The following is a 14,973-nucleotide window of genomic DNA, read 5'->3' as shown; positions in this document are numbered from 1 at the left end:
GATGACATGACGCACCGATCAAAGATCTGGAGCATGTGCGCATAAACCAGCAATTAAACATATACAGACAGAACACAATGTACCCGCATGAATGCCCACTTAGACTATACACTGAAGAGCAGCTAGATAAAACAGTCTTTAAGAACTTGTCTCTAAATCCATTCAAAACACCCTTTGTTAAACTATTATAACATTTACTTGTTTTCATATTTTTTACTTTAGCCATCAGAGCTTGATCAAGAGCTCTTTTCAGGTTGTGTTCATTGCTTTTCACGTCCTCTATTTACATTTGTTTTAATGTTCTGTTTAGCAAATAGACTTTTACATTTGCATAATGGTGTCATTAAAGCTGAATGTGTTTTTTATAATATCTTTCAGACTGATTGTGCATTGTCTTTTTCTCGGCAGACGGGACATTTAGCAACAGAGACATTGTTGTCGTTGACGTCAAAAAGAGCGGGGGACTGGTTTAAAGAAGAGCTCCGGCTTCTGGGAGGCCTGGACCACATTGTAGATAAAGGTCTTTTGCTTTTAATCAGTATTTGCTGAAGTGAATGGCATATTATTAAATATCTGATTGTTGGCAATTATTTGTTATAAATAGAAGATATTATGTTAATATTGTGACCATCCCATTTGCCTGGGTTTCACATACATGCATGTCATACCCCACAGTTAAAGAGTGTGTGGAGAACCTGAGCCGAGAGGATGATACGGAGAACCTAGTGGCGTCATTGTGGGGGGCTGAGAGATGTTTGCGTGTTCTAGAAAGTGTAAGTCTGATGCACTTTTCCACGCTTTTGAGTTGTGATTCTTAGACATCAGTTTGTTATGCATATTTTAAGTATGGTAAATGTAAACAAGTGCAGTATAAAGTACTCTGGATAAGTTTTTATATCCAGACTTTTTCTCCTTGAACCTGCAAATACATTAACATGGGATACAAATATCTCAATCAAAATTAAAATGACAAACTTTTCAGCATTTAAATAAAAATGATAAATTATAATTGCTTTCATATAAATTTTACAATAAAAGGCATTTTTGGTGACTTCCTGTAGATTCATGGCGAGTGCAATGCTGTGACAAACACTACATATGCTTTATTTAAATACAAAAGTGTTTTTAACATTGATGATAAATATTTCTTCAGCACCAAATCAGAATATTAGTTATTTCTGAAGGATCGTGTGACACTAAAGACTAATGGCTTCTGAAAATATAGTTTCTTAATTTTCTAATATTTTTTTCAAAATGTCATTTTAAATGTGACCCTGGAGCACAAAACCAGTCTTAAGTCACTGGAGTATGTTTGTAGAAATAGCCATGGGTCAAAAAGATAGATTTTTCTTTTATGCCAAGAATCATTAGGATATTAAGAAAAGATCATGTTCCATGAAGATATTTTGTATTTTTCCTACTGTAAATTCAGTATATTAAAACATTTTTTTTATTAGTAATATTAAGTAATATTCAAGATTTTTAAATATTTACCTATCCTAACAAACCATATATATTAATGGAAAGCTTATTTATTTAAGCTTTCAGATGATGTATGTATATTAATTTTTAACAATTGACCCTTTTGACTGGTTTTGTGGTCCAGGGTCACAAATAGTTATATCTCACAATATTATGAGTATTGCTCTTGCTGTATTAAATTCATTTACTGTTTTATTAATTAAATGCAGGTGAACATAAAAAAATATATAATAATTGACCCCAAACTTTTGAAAGTTTGCGTAGCAATAAGTGGAAGTTAGATTCCAGTCATGTGTAACAGTTAAATCCTTTGCTATATCTTTTTCCCTTTAGACCTAATTCTATCATTTTATGAGCGAATGTTGGTTATTGTACTTGACAGAGTGAGTCAGTTGCAAACCTCAGTAGATTTCGCTGAGGGATAAACAGGCTGCATTAACCTTGATATTAACCTACTGTATATTGAACAACTGTGTCTATTTTCTGCTGGGCCTATTTAGAATTAAAAAGAAATTTCATTGTGGTTCTGTTTTTATTACTTATTTTTTATTTGATATTTATCGATGCAGGTAACTGTTCACAATCCAGAAAACCAGGCCTACCTGATCGCGTACAAGGACTCTCAGCTCATAGTGTCTTCAGCGAAGTAAGTGCCTCCAAACTAAAAGCAGTTGTCTAGCTGTAGTTTTACAGTAATATAGCTTGTCATGTTGTCATGTTTTCCTGACTGTTTTGCCAGTAAGCCTCTGGTACTGTGTGGTTGGGCAGGGTGCAGGTTAACTGTGCACTTTGTGCTAGCTTTCCTCATTACAGCAGACAGCCTCCAGACTCATTAACAACCTCACAGCAACAGGAACACTTTATCAACAGCACCAGCTGCCAAGACCATAAGCGCAGAGCTGCTGCACCAGAGAACACCCTCTGATACAGCTCAAGCCATGCTGACATTTCTTGGAGAGGCCAATCATTTCAAATCTTAATGAGTTGCATACAGTCTCAAGTGTACAACTTCAGACCACTTAAAAGGATAGTTAACCATAGTCATTTAGTCCCTCGTGTCATTCCTAAAACCCGATTTACTTTCTTACATGTGTTCACTCTGCATACAATGAAAGCATGCAATATTCAGGAGCCATCAGGTAAAATAAAGCTTCTGATTCTGACATCACACAACATCATGCTTCATATCTGAATATGAATGAATTATCAGAGATTATCATTGAATACTTGCATTTAATCTGTTTGCAGAAAACGAATGCTTCAGACAGCTTTGGAGTTTTTTGCACATTTACTTTACAGGATAAAGCTCATTAGAGCTACAAAGGGAGCAAATTTGTTCCAACAGCGAAGTAAATGGGAAAAAAATCCATTAGTGCTTTTCCACAGCTTTCCAAAAGGCATGGGTTATGGCAGTTTGATGGGAAAAAGATGTGCTCTGAATTAGAAAGAAGCCCAGTTAAAGAACCCAATAACACAACGTATAGTAGGGCTGGGTTTTGACGCACATTTCATGATTCGATTAGATTCTCATTCACAAGCTTTCGATTCGAGTCGATTAGCAATTTGATTCGATTAGTTTCAATTTAAATTATTTTGGCTAATATCAGTTACAGTACTTGCTGTAAAATATACAGGAGTCATTTGGTACTACATTAATATTGAAGCTTAAAATTGACTGATTTGTAAGCTACAACATACAACTGTTAAAATTACACAGAGTTTTTAAAACAAAGTTACAATTACAAAATAATATTTCTACTTCAATTCGTTTTTTTTATGAAAAAAAATGTAAATGGTGGCTGTCATAAAAAAAAATTGATGGATTTATTCAAACATAAATGAGACATGAGAACAGTAAAAATTATAATAAATATGTTATATGGTGCATATATTTAGCAAAATGCTCTCTCTACAGTTTATTGTTCTAACGAATTTATGGTCACGGAAAAGGTTTGTTTCTGAGGTAATATTAAATATGACGTTACGTGATATTGTTTACAAGTCTTTATATTGACATATTTTCATGAATGAAACACTGATTGAGTGATTACATGATACAGGAAACGGATTGTAAAGTTGTACTCTTTTAACTTACCTTCGGATGTTTAGTCATGTTTATTTTGTGCTGAAGCTGGTATTAATGTGGAAGAGATTATTAGTTCATGTGCGCCTCGCGCTGTTGAACTGAGGCGCAGCAATCCGTAACTTCACATTAAACACCAGCAAAACAGCATTTATTGTTTGAATACTGCAATACAATGAACATAATTTGAAACCATAGACTTTGTTTCGTATTAAAACCACACTGCTTATTGCGATTAATTGGATGGGAAGTGCCCTTCAATGTTCCATCCATTAACTGAAAACAGGCTAGAATAATCGATTTTTGGGGATTTAATAATTAATATCATTTCATAAAAAAGATAATTGATTAATATTGAGATTAATATTTTTTTATCTAGCACTAAAGTATAATATCATGCATGTATTGCTATACAATGATAATTATTGTGGAAATGCTTTATCTCTTTCTGTAAAAAGGGCCCATATAGCGCATAAGTTATAGTGACTAATTTTATAGTTGTACCATTGTACTTTTTACCAAGTGTTGTGTTATGAAAGGATTTAATTTTTTTTTTCCTGCCGCTGGGTTCAGAAATCACTGTTGTGACTTAGATATTTTTATCTCTTCCACTGCTAATGTAATTACAAGCTGATGGTCCAGCTCTCTAGATGGGGTCAGACCCTTCAAAGTGCACAGAGAACTAAACACTGGTGCTCAGGATGGTGAAGAGGATCTAGATGAGTCAACAAAAGTCAGCTCACACACATTCTGCTGGAAGAGCTCATTCAGCTGGCTCTAATTCAATTAGAGAGTACTGCAAGCCTGCATTAATAATGACCCCACTAATATATGAATACACGAACCTCTACCTCCATTTCCCATCTCGCTCTCTAATAACCTCTCATTATGCCAAGCGTATTAGTAGCATTTTCCATGAAGCTGGTCGTACTGTAGTACAGGCTGTGGATGCAGACTTTCTCTACTGCTATCTCAGTCACACACACATCTTGGGGACTAATAGAGAGGAAGAGTTAAGTTTTCTCCATCTAAAGAACGCTAATGCAGCTTGTGTTCGTGTCTGCTGACCTTGGCCGTGGCATAAATGCAATCCATTAGGATGTGCACATTTCCTGCTGCATCTGTTATCTGCAGGCTGTTTTAGCTTCTTGAGTGTAACTCTGAACGGCCATTATTTTATGCTGATAGAGCACTTGTAGTACCAGACTCAGGAATCTGTCAAGAGGCTTTGATGCCCTGTGATAGGCTGTAAATTAGGATTTTATTTATTAAGGGCTGTTATTTTTATGTTTACAGTAATATATGGAGTTTGCAAGAGTCTTTAAAGTAGTATTTCTCAGCTGGTTCTGCTGCAGGACACAGATTCTGTCCAAGTTCTAAGTGCATTGAATTTACAAGGTTTCTGCGGGGCATTGAAAAGCATTAAGCGTCTGAAATTAAGGCCTTAAATGGCATTAAAAGTAATTAAATCTTATTTTAAATCTTATACAGGCATTACATTAAATGGTTTTGAAGAAAACTAATACTGACAGTAGGGCTGGGCTAAAAATAAATTTTATCGATTAACTCGAATGTGTAGTTTAAATCGATTTGTTTGAATGAAAAACGGTTTTCTTTTTAACATCCACCGGCACTCCACTCAGGTCTCCCATAGTTCAGAATGGGCTCAACCATCCATGAAAAATTGTCTAATGGAAAAAAAATTATTAATTTATAAATATAAAAAAATGTCAAGTCAGATAAAAAAGAAATAAAATGCTAAATTTAAATTAAATTTAATATTTATTAATTTACAAAACATTGCAATTGTACATGGATAACAAATATTGTGACTGTATTATGTTACTTTTATTTATTTTTTTTCTTTTATTTAAAATTATAATATTAGTACAATTCAGGATACAATAATCATATTTGTCATAATTTCTTCTAGTTAAACCAATTTAGGTGGTTTGTTTGAAAGATGTTTGAGGTTCTGTGTTTATTTGACGGTGGTTTTTCTCAAATTAAATAGTGAAAAGTTTGTGAAGTGACTCTCAGAACAACTCTGAAGATGAAGTTTGTGTTCCTGGCAGAAGTTTAAAACATTGTGAGCATCACATGTGTTTGTGTAATATACAAAATGGCACCCGCAAACACACACAGAACAAGCAGACATTTTAGAGAGACATTGACTAGCAGTTTTCGCTTTTTTACTTGCTGTGTTTTAGGCTGTTAGATTGAGACATATCGAGCAGAGCCGATCATTCCTATGTATGCATGATGCCTAGGGTCCCCGAAACATTAGGGGGCCTCCTTGCTCTCAGTGATTATCACATTTTTGTTTAATTTTGGCCAGAAGTAATGAAAACATGTATGTTCCTTTCCTTAAATGCGATGCGCTATCGCCCTTTCCTATGTAACCAAATCAGTCAAATAATATAATATGATTTGATGTCAAATACAGTCTCCTGCCGTTCTTGGTCAATACTAAAAAATGAGTTAAATTCACACTGAGCAACTGAAGAAACACTGTTCCCCAAGTGCTTTCCGTGTGCGCAATTCGAGTTGGACTGAAACACTGACAAATATAGGCTACTTTTTTGCTCTTTGTACGTCAAAATGTCCATCTTGTGGAGTTTTTACTAAACACAAGTCAGTTATGTCTTTAGTGAAAATAAACAGTTTGAAAAGTCATTTTTGTGCATTCCATGGCTGCTGTCTGTCATCATCTGTTAATTAAACAACAACAAAAAAATTATTCTCTGCTTTTCACTGAATATTGTATAACTTTATGAATCGATTTCTGTTTAAATGATATGCTAAAGTGCTTTATTTTTTACATTTGATTACTTAACCCCTGGTAAAAAAATTCTGCTGGGGAAATTCTACCCCAGAAGTCTAGGATCGGCTCTGATCCTGATATCAAGTAAATGTCCAGAGCTTATCATTGTTATGAACATACTTGATTGCGATCTCAATATACCATTATGTCACAGCCATAGTTCACGCTGCTCTTTTCCGTACAATGAATTTGATTTGTGCACTAAACAAGAGATCTAAAGCTATATAATAAATTCTGTGCAAGTACAAGATGTAAGAATTGAAATCTTTTCAGTGATCTGTCCCTTTAAGATGTTTTTTAGAAACTAAAAGAATAATTTACAATAATTCTTCAAATGAACATTACTTTTTTTTTTTTTTGTCTGTTTGTTTTAGGGCATTATGGCACTGTGAGGAGATGATCCAGAGGTACAGTCGAGAGGTGAACCGAGGCCTGTGCTCGTCCGGCATGCCGCTGCCTTACTGCAGCAACAGCAATGTGGGGAAAGCTGTAGAAGACTGTATGCGAGCCATCATCGGAGTCCTGCTAAATCTCACACATGACAACGGTCAGTACAAAGACCCTGATTGTCAACTAAACAAACCTTCTACTTTGACTGTGATGGAATGCATTTGTGAATGTAACAGTGTTGAAAAGCTACTTTTCCCTTCATTGAAAGTCCATACCCAAAAAATGTTATTGCTTTATTAAATTCAGAAAGACATTGTAAATATAATCCATATAAATCAATTTGTATGGTGAACAGACATAATTCAGACATAGAAACACTGATCAGCACATATACAGTCGTGGCCAAAAATATTGCCACCCTTGGTAAATATGATCAAAGAAGGCTTTGAAAAATCTTCTGCATTGGATTCAGGTCATGTGACTTCTTCACCTTTTCCGTAACAACGTTGAAAGCTCAGCCAAGATGAAGGAATAGCTGATAGCTGTATGTGGATTTTTAAATTAATTTAGTAGCAGTGCTACTGCAAGCAGTTTTTAGTGCTGCAAATCCATTTATCCTTTGCTGAAATTTCCGCGTCTTCATGGAGAGAGCAGGTCATGGTTGCTTAGCAACGACAGACTCCTCAGGAGCGCAAGTGCCAGAAGGCTTTGGGGAAAAATAATCAGAAAGTGGCGTGCCTAGCGTTTTCCACGCATTTTTAGACACGATATGTGATCGGCCCCCTTACAGTAAGGGGGAAACTCCTGCTTAAAACAAAGAGTGACGATGGCGGAAACAGCAAAACGTTCCTAAGCGTGGTAATACTTCACTATTACCATTAAAACCTTAACGATACCCATCCATATATATATATATATATATATATATATATATATATATATATATATATATATATATAAACACGTTACCAGCAGTAGTTGTTCCCATTACCTTGGTGGTAAAAATCTGCCATCATCACAGCCCTAGAATGAAGACTGTTTCGTGGGGGATGCCAGGTGTTAAAAAAAGAAGATTATCAGAATTTCTAAATTTAAAATGGAAAGCCAACCCACCGAACGTATTTGGTGGTATTTAAAGGGGGGGTGCTAGTTTTCACTCAATATCCTGTTAATCTTGAGTACCTATAGAGTAGTACTGCATCCTTCATAACTCCAAAAAGTCTTTAGTTTTATTATATTCATAAGAGAAAGATAGTCTGTACCGATTTTTCCCAGAAAAAAACGACCGGCTGGAGGCGTGACGTGTGGGCGGAGCTAAAGAATCACGAGCGCGAGTAGGCTTTTGCGTTGAGAGCGTTTGGAAGCTGTGACACCGTGAGGACAAAACCAACCAAAACAAACCATGGCTAACAATCAGATTCAGCGTATATTTATGATACAGAATCAGATCCCGAGGCTGAAACTGAACGAGAGCAGCAGCAGCAACGACTCGCTCCGAGCGGGGCTCGAACTCGGGTCTCGGCATGGGAGGCGGACGCACTAACAAGAAGGCAGAGATATTTGAAGCAGTTTTACTCACCGCCTGCGGTTCCAACACATCGTGACCCTTTTTCGTTGGGATGGCATCATCCTTAAGAAATAAACGATATGCAAATCCGTCGTCAAACTGGGCCTTATTTGTAAAACAAGCATCTTCGAAATGCAGGGAACAAACAAAAACACTTGCACAACTCCGTCGATGCTGTGTAAAAATAAACTCCATCCACTAGTCCCTTAATGCTGTTTTTTTTGCTAATCTGTGCAGGGTTGTCTTGCCCTGGCAACCAAAAACACACTTCTTTTGTGACATTTCGCGACGCTCTCGCTCTGATCACTGAATGTCTCTGCTCTCAGTGCTCTGCTCTACGGGAGCGCGCGCTCTTCTGGCAGAAGTGCCCTTAGGACCCATATAAGGAAATTCCGCTCCATCTAACGTCACACAGAACCATACTCGAAAAAAAACTTTCCGAAACTTGTGACAAACCGGAAGGAGTATTTTTGGAACAGAAATACTCCTTCAAACGTACAACTTAATTTTTGAAACTTTGTTAAAGAGTTGGATTCCCATGCTAAACATGGACAGTGTAAAAAACTCAGTATGCATGAAATAGCATTTCACCCCTCCTTTAATTATTTATTTTTTGCCGTGTCAACTTTGTACACTCAGATCACTCTTACACAATGAGCACTCGTGTGAGGGGAGTGATACCCGCAACTCCAGCTTAAACAAGATTTTTAATTGCCCATAACTTCTGGAAAGAAGTAGCACAGACAATGGGCATGAATGAATCGTCCTTGTTCAAATGTGACAGACCTGTGTTCATGCTAAATTTTACATGCTATATGTTTTACAGTATGCATATGCAAAAATGAAGTATGCTTTTGGCTTTAGACAATTTGGTACCTTTCCCACGGCAACTCACTTTTTAATTGCCTTTTTTCAAATGCAATTTTTGCCCATAGAAATGCAGTTTTCACTTCTGTGTTCGCTAAGTGTTTTCACGGACAAAGGTTCTCCATTTTCAGCAGGTTGCAACTAATCAGTTATTAAATTCAGTTGGTTATTATTGATTAGTCGTTTCCGAACTATTACCTTTACTGCTTTTCGTTAGTTACTCCTTGACACTGAAATATAAAATGTGCTGTTTAGCTAAACAATCAGGCGACTGGGCTGCAGCGGCCCTCTCATTACATTATGCCTTCTAGAATGTTTGTTGTTCTGCTTTTATAAGGCTTAAAGTCAATAAGAGTCTTTTGGCTTTCTTACATGGGCTTTGTTCAGTGTGCCAAATGGATTTCTGTTACCAGTGCTGCTTTGGCTATCTGCTCACTAGTATTCCTGCCAAAACCTTCAGCATAATGCAGGAGTACTCTGTCATATGCCAGATGTGAGCAGCTTGGAAAACAACAGTCAGAGAAAATCCCTGATTAACTAACGCTGAACTCGTATGTGCAGCAGCCATTGAGTGGGTTGTCTTTCTTTCTGCAGAATGGGGCAGCACAAAGACAGGTGAGCAGGAGGAGTTAATCAGCACGGTGCTGAACTGTGTGCTCAGGGTCCCACAGTACCTGCCGCAGGAGCAGAGGTTCGATATCAGAGTCCTGGTGAGTACACAAGTCTAGTAATTTCACTCCCGAGTTTGTATACATTCAGTGGGAACCAGCAGTGTCCACTAGGAGTCCCTGAGTGCTTTCAAACAACATTACAAAAAAATAAATAAATAAAAATTCAGACCGTGATCACATTTGTAATAGGTAACAATGCTACTAATCAAATATATGCAGTGTTTATTTGTGAGTTTTATTTGATGATTGTTAAAAAAAACTAGGTAACATTTTGTAAAAAATTGTAATCATTTCACATAAAAGGTAATATATATATATATATATATATATATATATATATATATATATATATATATATATATATATATATATATATATATATATATATATATATACACCTTTTTTTATTGTTTTGCAAACAAACTACATATTGATTTCCATTATTAATTTTCAAAAAATATATTTTTTTACATTTTAGTGCAATATATATGGATATAATCTTTGCTGTTTTCTATGTATTCAATTTAATGTGGAGCTGTGAATAATTACTTTTTTAAAACTAATTTATTGTAAATGTCTAAATATAACCATTCAACAACACATTTTAATAACAATAAGCCAACTGATAAATATCAGACTGCTGTTTATACATTTAATAGTCATCACATAAACCAGGAAGTAAGAAAACTGAGACTTTTATTTAATTATCTTTTAATAAACTGTGTTAAATTAGCAATACATATTGCAAAAATGAATGTTACTTTTCCCATCCCTAATTAATATAACTGAAAATTATTAAATCTTACTCTTGTGTGCTTTACCATATTTTTTCGGACTATAAGTCGCACCTGAGTATAAGTCGCATCAGTCCAAAAATACGTCATGATGAGGGAAAAAAAACATAAGTCGCACTGGACTATAAGTTTATATTTAGATATTTATAGACCCTAATATTTAGACCCAAGAACCAAGAGAAAACATTACGTCTCCAGGCGCGAGCGGGCACTCTATGATTTCAGTGTAGACTACAGGATTACTGAGCAGCATAGAGCGCCCTCTCACGCTTTAGATGGTAATGTTTTCTCTTGGTTCATTTCTCTCGGTTCATGTCAAATTAATTTTGATAAATAAGTCGCACCTGACTATAAGTCGCAGGACCAGCCAAACTATGAAAAAAAGTGTCACTTATAGTCTGGAAAATACGGTAAATTAAAAAAATATGGAAACCATTTCTCGATTAAATTTAAGAAAATGTTTTACTTATATATTACTATATATATATATTACTATATATATTACTATATATATTACTATATATATATATATATAAATCAGTAAAAAGTATTAGAGAAAGTTTAATACACGAGTGATTCTGAGAATGGAACACTGATGAATCATGATGAAATTCAAATGGACATTTATGTTCAAAACCTTCAAAACTCAAATTTTGTGCAGAATCTTTTATCTTTAAAATCACCAAGAAGCGCTATCTGTAAGTGCTTAGAAGCTTCTGTCATCTCTCTACTACAGTCTTGGCTCATTCATCCCCTGAAAAAGCTTCCAGATCACTGATAACCTTTGGTTTTCTCACTGACCACTGCTTTCTTTAAATTTAACCAGATATTTTCAATGAGGATTAAATTCTGGAGACAGAACAGGCCACTCAAGAGCATTCTATAACTGATCACTGAAGCAAGCAGAAGTAGATTTGGATGTGTACTTTGGTATGACTGGCCTGCAGGAAAGTCCATTGATCATCAGCTTCAGTTTTTGCACCAAAGGCATCACAATTCTTATCAAAATGGTCTGATACTTCAAAGGATCCATGATGTCCTTCATACAGTCATGATTTCTACTTCCTGCTACAGTTAAGAAACCCCATGACAGGAATGATCCACTTCCAAGTTTGATGATGGAGCTGGTGTTCTTCTGCTTATGGGCTTTGCCTTTTTTGCAGCAGACATACCACTGATCCATGGATCCAAAAAGTTCCAGTTTGGTCACATCACCCCATAAAACATTCCTCCAGAACTCCACAGGTCTACACAACTGAATTTGATCAAATTCGAGTCTGCCTTTTGCTCTTCTTGATCAAGAGTGGTATTCATCAAGATGTCTCAACATGTAGGCCATACTTGTCTAGTGTTCTTCTTACACACTGCACTGAAATGGTTTTCCTCCTTTCATCGAGTCATCTTGCAAGGCTTAACATTGCATATTTTATTTCAGTTGCTTTGATTAAACATTTTATGATATCGTGCACCCTCAAAGGTTTTCTGGTACAACATGCTTTAGGCTAAGAAATAAAGCTGAGAACTGTGTCTGTGTCTTAGAAATCTTCATACGTATAGCCTTAGCCTTTCTAAAGTAATACAATATTTATTCTCTTTGGCTTTTGTGAGATCTCTGTTGACATACTAAATGTATGTATGTGTAACAGCTCAAGCTAATTGGGGAAGTCGTGGCCTAATGGTTAGAGAGTCGGACTCCCAATCGAAAGGTTGTGAGTTCGAGTCTCGGGCCGGCAGGAATTGTGGGTGGGGGGAGTGCATGTACAGTTCTCTCTCCACCTTCAATACCACGACTTAGGTGCCCTTGAGCAAGGCATCGAACCCCCAACTGCTCCCCGGGCGCAGCAGCATAAATGGCTGCCCACTGCTCCGGGTGTGTGTTCACAGTGTGTGTGTGTTCACTGCTCTGTGTGTGTGCACTTCGGATAATGCAATTAAATGCAGAGCACAAATTCTGAGTATGGGTCACCATACTTGGCTGAATGTCACGTCACTGTTTTTTTAATTCTGTTTTTAATAGAGTTCCTAAAAGCTTAATTGTGTTTTGAGACTTTTTTATTCCCCACCATGCAAATAAGTGTTTTTAAAAAACAGCAATGTTGAATAGGTTGAATAATTATGACAGCAGTATTATTAAAAAAATCTTATAACTCAAAAATAGTACATTATATATTGACTATCACTTTTAATATTCCAGTGAACTGTTATAGATGCAATTTTAATTTTTATTATATGTATGTTTATATATGTATGTTTTACTATCATTTATACATCTAAAAAAAAGTTACAATATTTTTAGATTGTCCAGTCAAATTTTTTTTATGTTTGTGCAATCCAGTTGTGTGTAATTTATTGCTATCAAAGTGAAACCAGATTTTCTGGCTTTTTTCGGTTGATCTAAATTAGGTGTTTTTATTGTATTTGTGTGTGTTTTTAGGGTCTGGGCTTGCTCATTAATCTGGTTGAGTACAGCGCGAGAAACAGACACTTTCTGGTGGAGCTGCAGATGGAGGGAAGTGAGGTCTGGGACTCCATGTGTGTGTCTGACAAAGATGAGTTGCAGACTCAAAGATCTTGCAGTGCCATTGCTGCTCTGGTGAAGGTATAAACACAAACAGAGAAACAGCTGCATGTATCCACGCTTCACACTTAAAGACAGGACCTAGTATAATTACACCTATTATTATGACAAGTGGTCACTCAAAACACATTGCTGTTTTGGTAGTAAAATGTCTGCATCCTCTGTGACCGCTAGTTATCAGATTTCGTTGAGAAAGTTCTCAGATTTCATGACTACCTACATCACTGTTGATAGTGCATCAGTGCATGGTGTTCATACAATTAATCGCTAAAATAAAATTATACATTAGTGTACAGTTTGGTATTCAAATTTATGATTAAGCAGATCATTAAAGGGATAGTTCACCCAAAACTGAAAATTAACCCTGACTTTATTTCAGACGAATATAGTCAAAGTTCTATTAATAAATGTCCTGGTTCTTCTAAGCTATATAATGGCAGTGAGATTTTGAAGTCCAATAAAGTGCATCCATCCATCATAAAAAGTACTGTACACAGCTCCTGGGGTTAATTAAAGCCTTCTGAAGAAAATGTATGCTGTCGTGTATGAAAATGATGTGGATATGAATAAAAATATTCAAATTATTCTTCTGAAAGAAGAAAGTCATATACACCTATGATGGCTTAAAGGTTGAGTTAATCATGGGGTAATTTTCCTTTTTGGGTGAACTATCCTTTTAATGCATCTGCGCACAAATAGAAATATTACGTGTAACAGAATAGCATTTGGTTTTTGTGGTGAGAAATTTCACTGATTTCCAATATTTTGAATGTCCACCAAAAAAAAAATTGTTTTCACAGATTAGTTGACAAGCAAAACACTAGTAATTGCTTTGTCTCTGCATGTATAGCTTTTTCTTCAGAGAGAGCATGCAGCCATGTTGGCGGAGGCGGAGACGGATGACTTTATCAATGATGCACCGAAGCCCAAATTGGACCAGAGTGGAGAATGGAAAGAGACCAATGAAGAGATCCAGTGGGTAGCTTCAGAAAACAACAGCACAGAGGACAAGACGAAGAAGGGAGAGGAGGATGAAGAACTTGATCTCAACAAAGGTAGACACTACACACAGGGATTAGGTGCAGATATTGCTAATATTTTTTGCCATGCCGTGAATTTTGCTTAATGTGCAAGCCACTTTGGTGGACAACCAATCTCGGTTTGGACACGGAGCAATTCAGAGTTTTGCTCAGTTCAGCTCAATGGATGTGCAGCACACCTGTATTTGACGTTCGAGAGTCTTACCACGCTGAATCTGCACACTAGATGTAAACTATATTCTTTATTGTATTTTCCTGTCAGAATTATTCTATTTTTAAGAGCAAGCAGAATGTATGCCAGTTTTTCCTGTAGTGAATGGTAGGGCTTTGCAATTTGGGGAAAAATATACAAATTAGATTTTTTTTTTAATAGATATTGCGATTTGAGTTGCGATTTGTGAGGTGCGAATTTGGCTTCAGCTTAATATTGTCAGTAGTGTGCAGCACAGTATGGGTATCAGTACCCTGCTGAAAAAAACAAACAACAAAACATAAATAAATAATAGAAACCATCACAGAATTTCTTATGGTTTCCATCCATCATCTTCTGCTTATCTGGGGCCAGGTCGCAGGGGGAAGCTGTCTAAGCAAAGTCACCCAGACTTCCTTCTCCCTAGAAACTTCCTCCAGCTCTTCCTGGGGGGATACCGAGGCGATCTCAGGCCAGCCAAGAAACA

The 14,973-nt window shown here is 36.2% G+C and overlaps 1 protein-coding gene across 1 annotated transcript in view; it reads left to right on the top strand.

The window, feature by feature from the left end:
• Nucleotides 1–14,973, top strand: part of LOC128024922 (wings apart-like protein homolog) — a 60,313-nt gene that overhangs the window by 38,482 nt on the left and 6,858 nt on the right. Inside the window, exons 11-17 of the mRNA XM_052610801.1 lie at nt 409–520; nt 676–773; nt 2,052–2,128; nt 6,764–6,936; nt 9,808–9,923; nt 13,113–13,277; nt 14,107–14,311. Of these exons, the coding sequence (XP_052466761.1) occupies nt 409–520; nt 676–773; nt 2,052–2,128; nt 6,764–6,936; nt 9,808–9,923; nt 13,113–13,277; nt 14,107–14,311 (946 nt within the window). The remainder of the gene's footprint in view (nt 1–408; nt 521–675; nt 774–2,051; nt 2,129–6,763; nt 6,937–9,807; nt 9,924–13,112; nt 13,278–14,106; nt 14,312–14,973) is intronic.

This window comes from Carassius gibelio, chromosome A12 (genome assembly GCF_023724105.1).
Source record: "Carassius gibelio isolate Cgi1373 ecotype wild population from Czech Republic chromosome A12, carGib1.2-hapl.c, whole genome shotgun sequence".
In the NCBI taxonomy this organism is placed as follows: Eukaryota; Metazoa; Chordata; class Actinopteri; order Cypriniformes; family Cyprinidae; genus Carassius; species Carassius gibelio.
The sequence above is the reverse complement of the archived record's forward strand: the minus strand, read 5'-3'. Positions and strand labels throughout refer to the sequence as shown.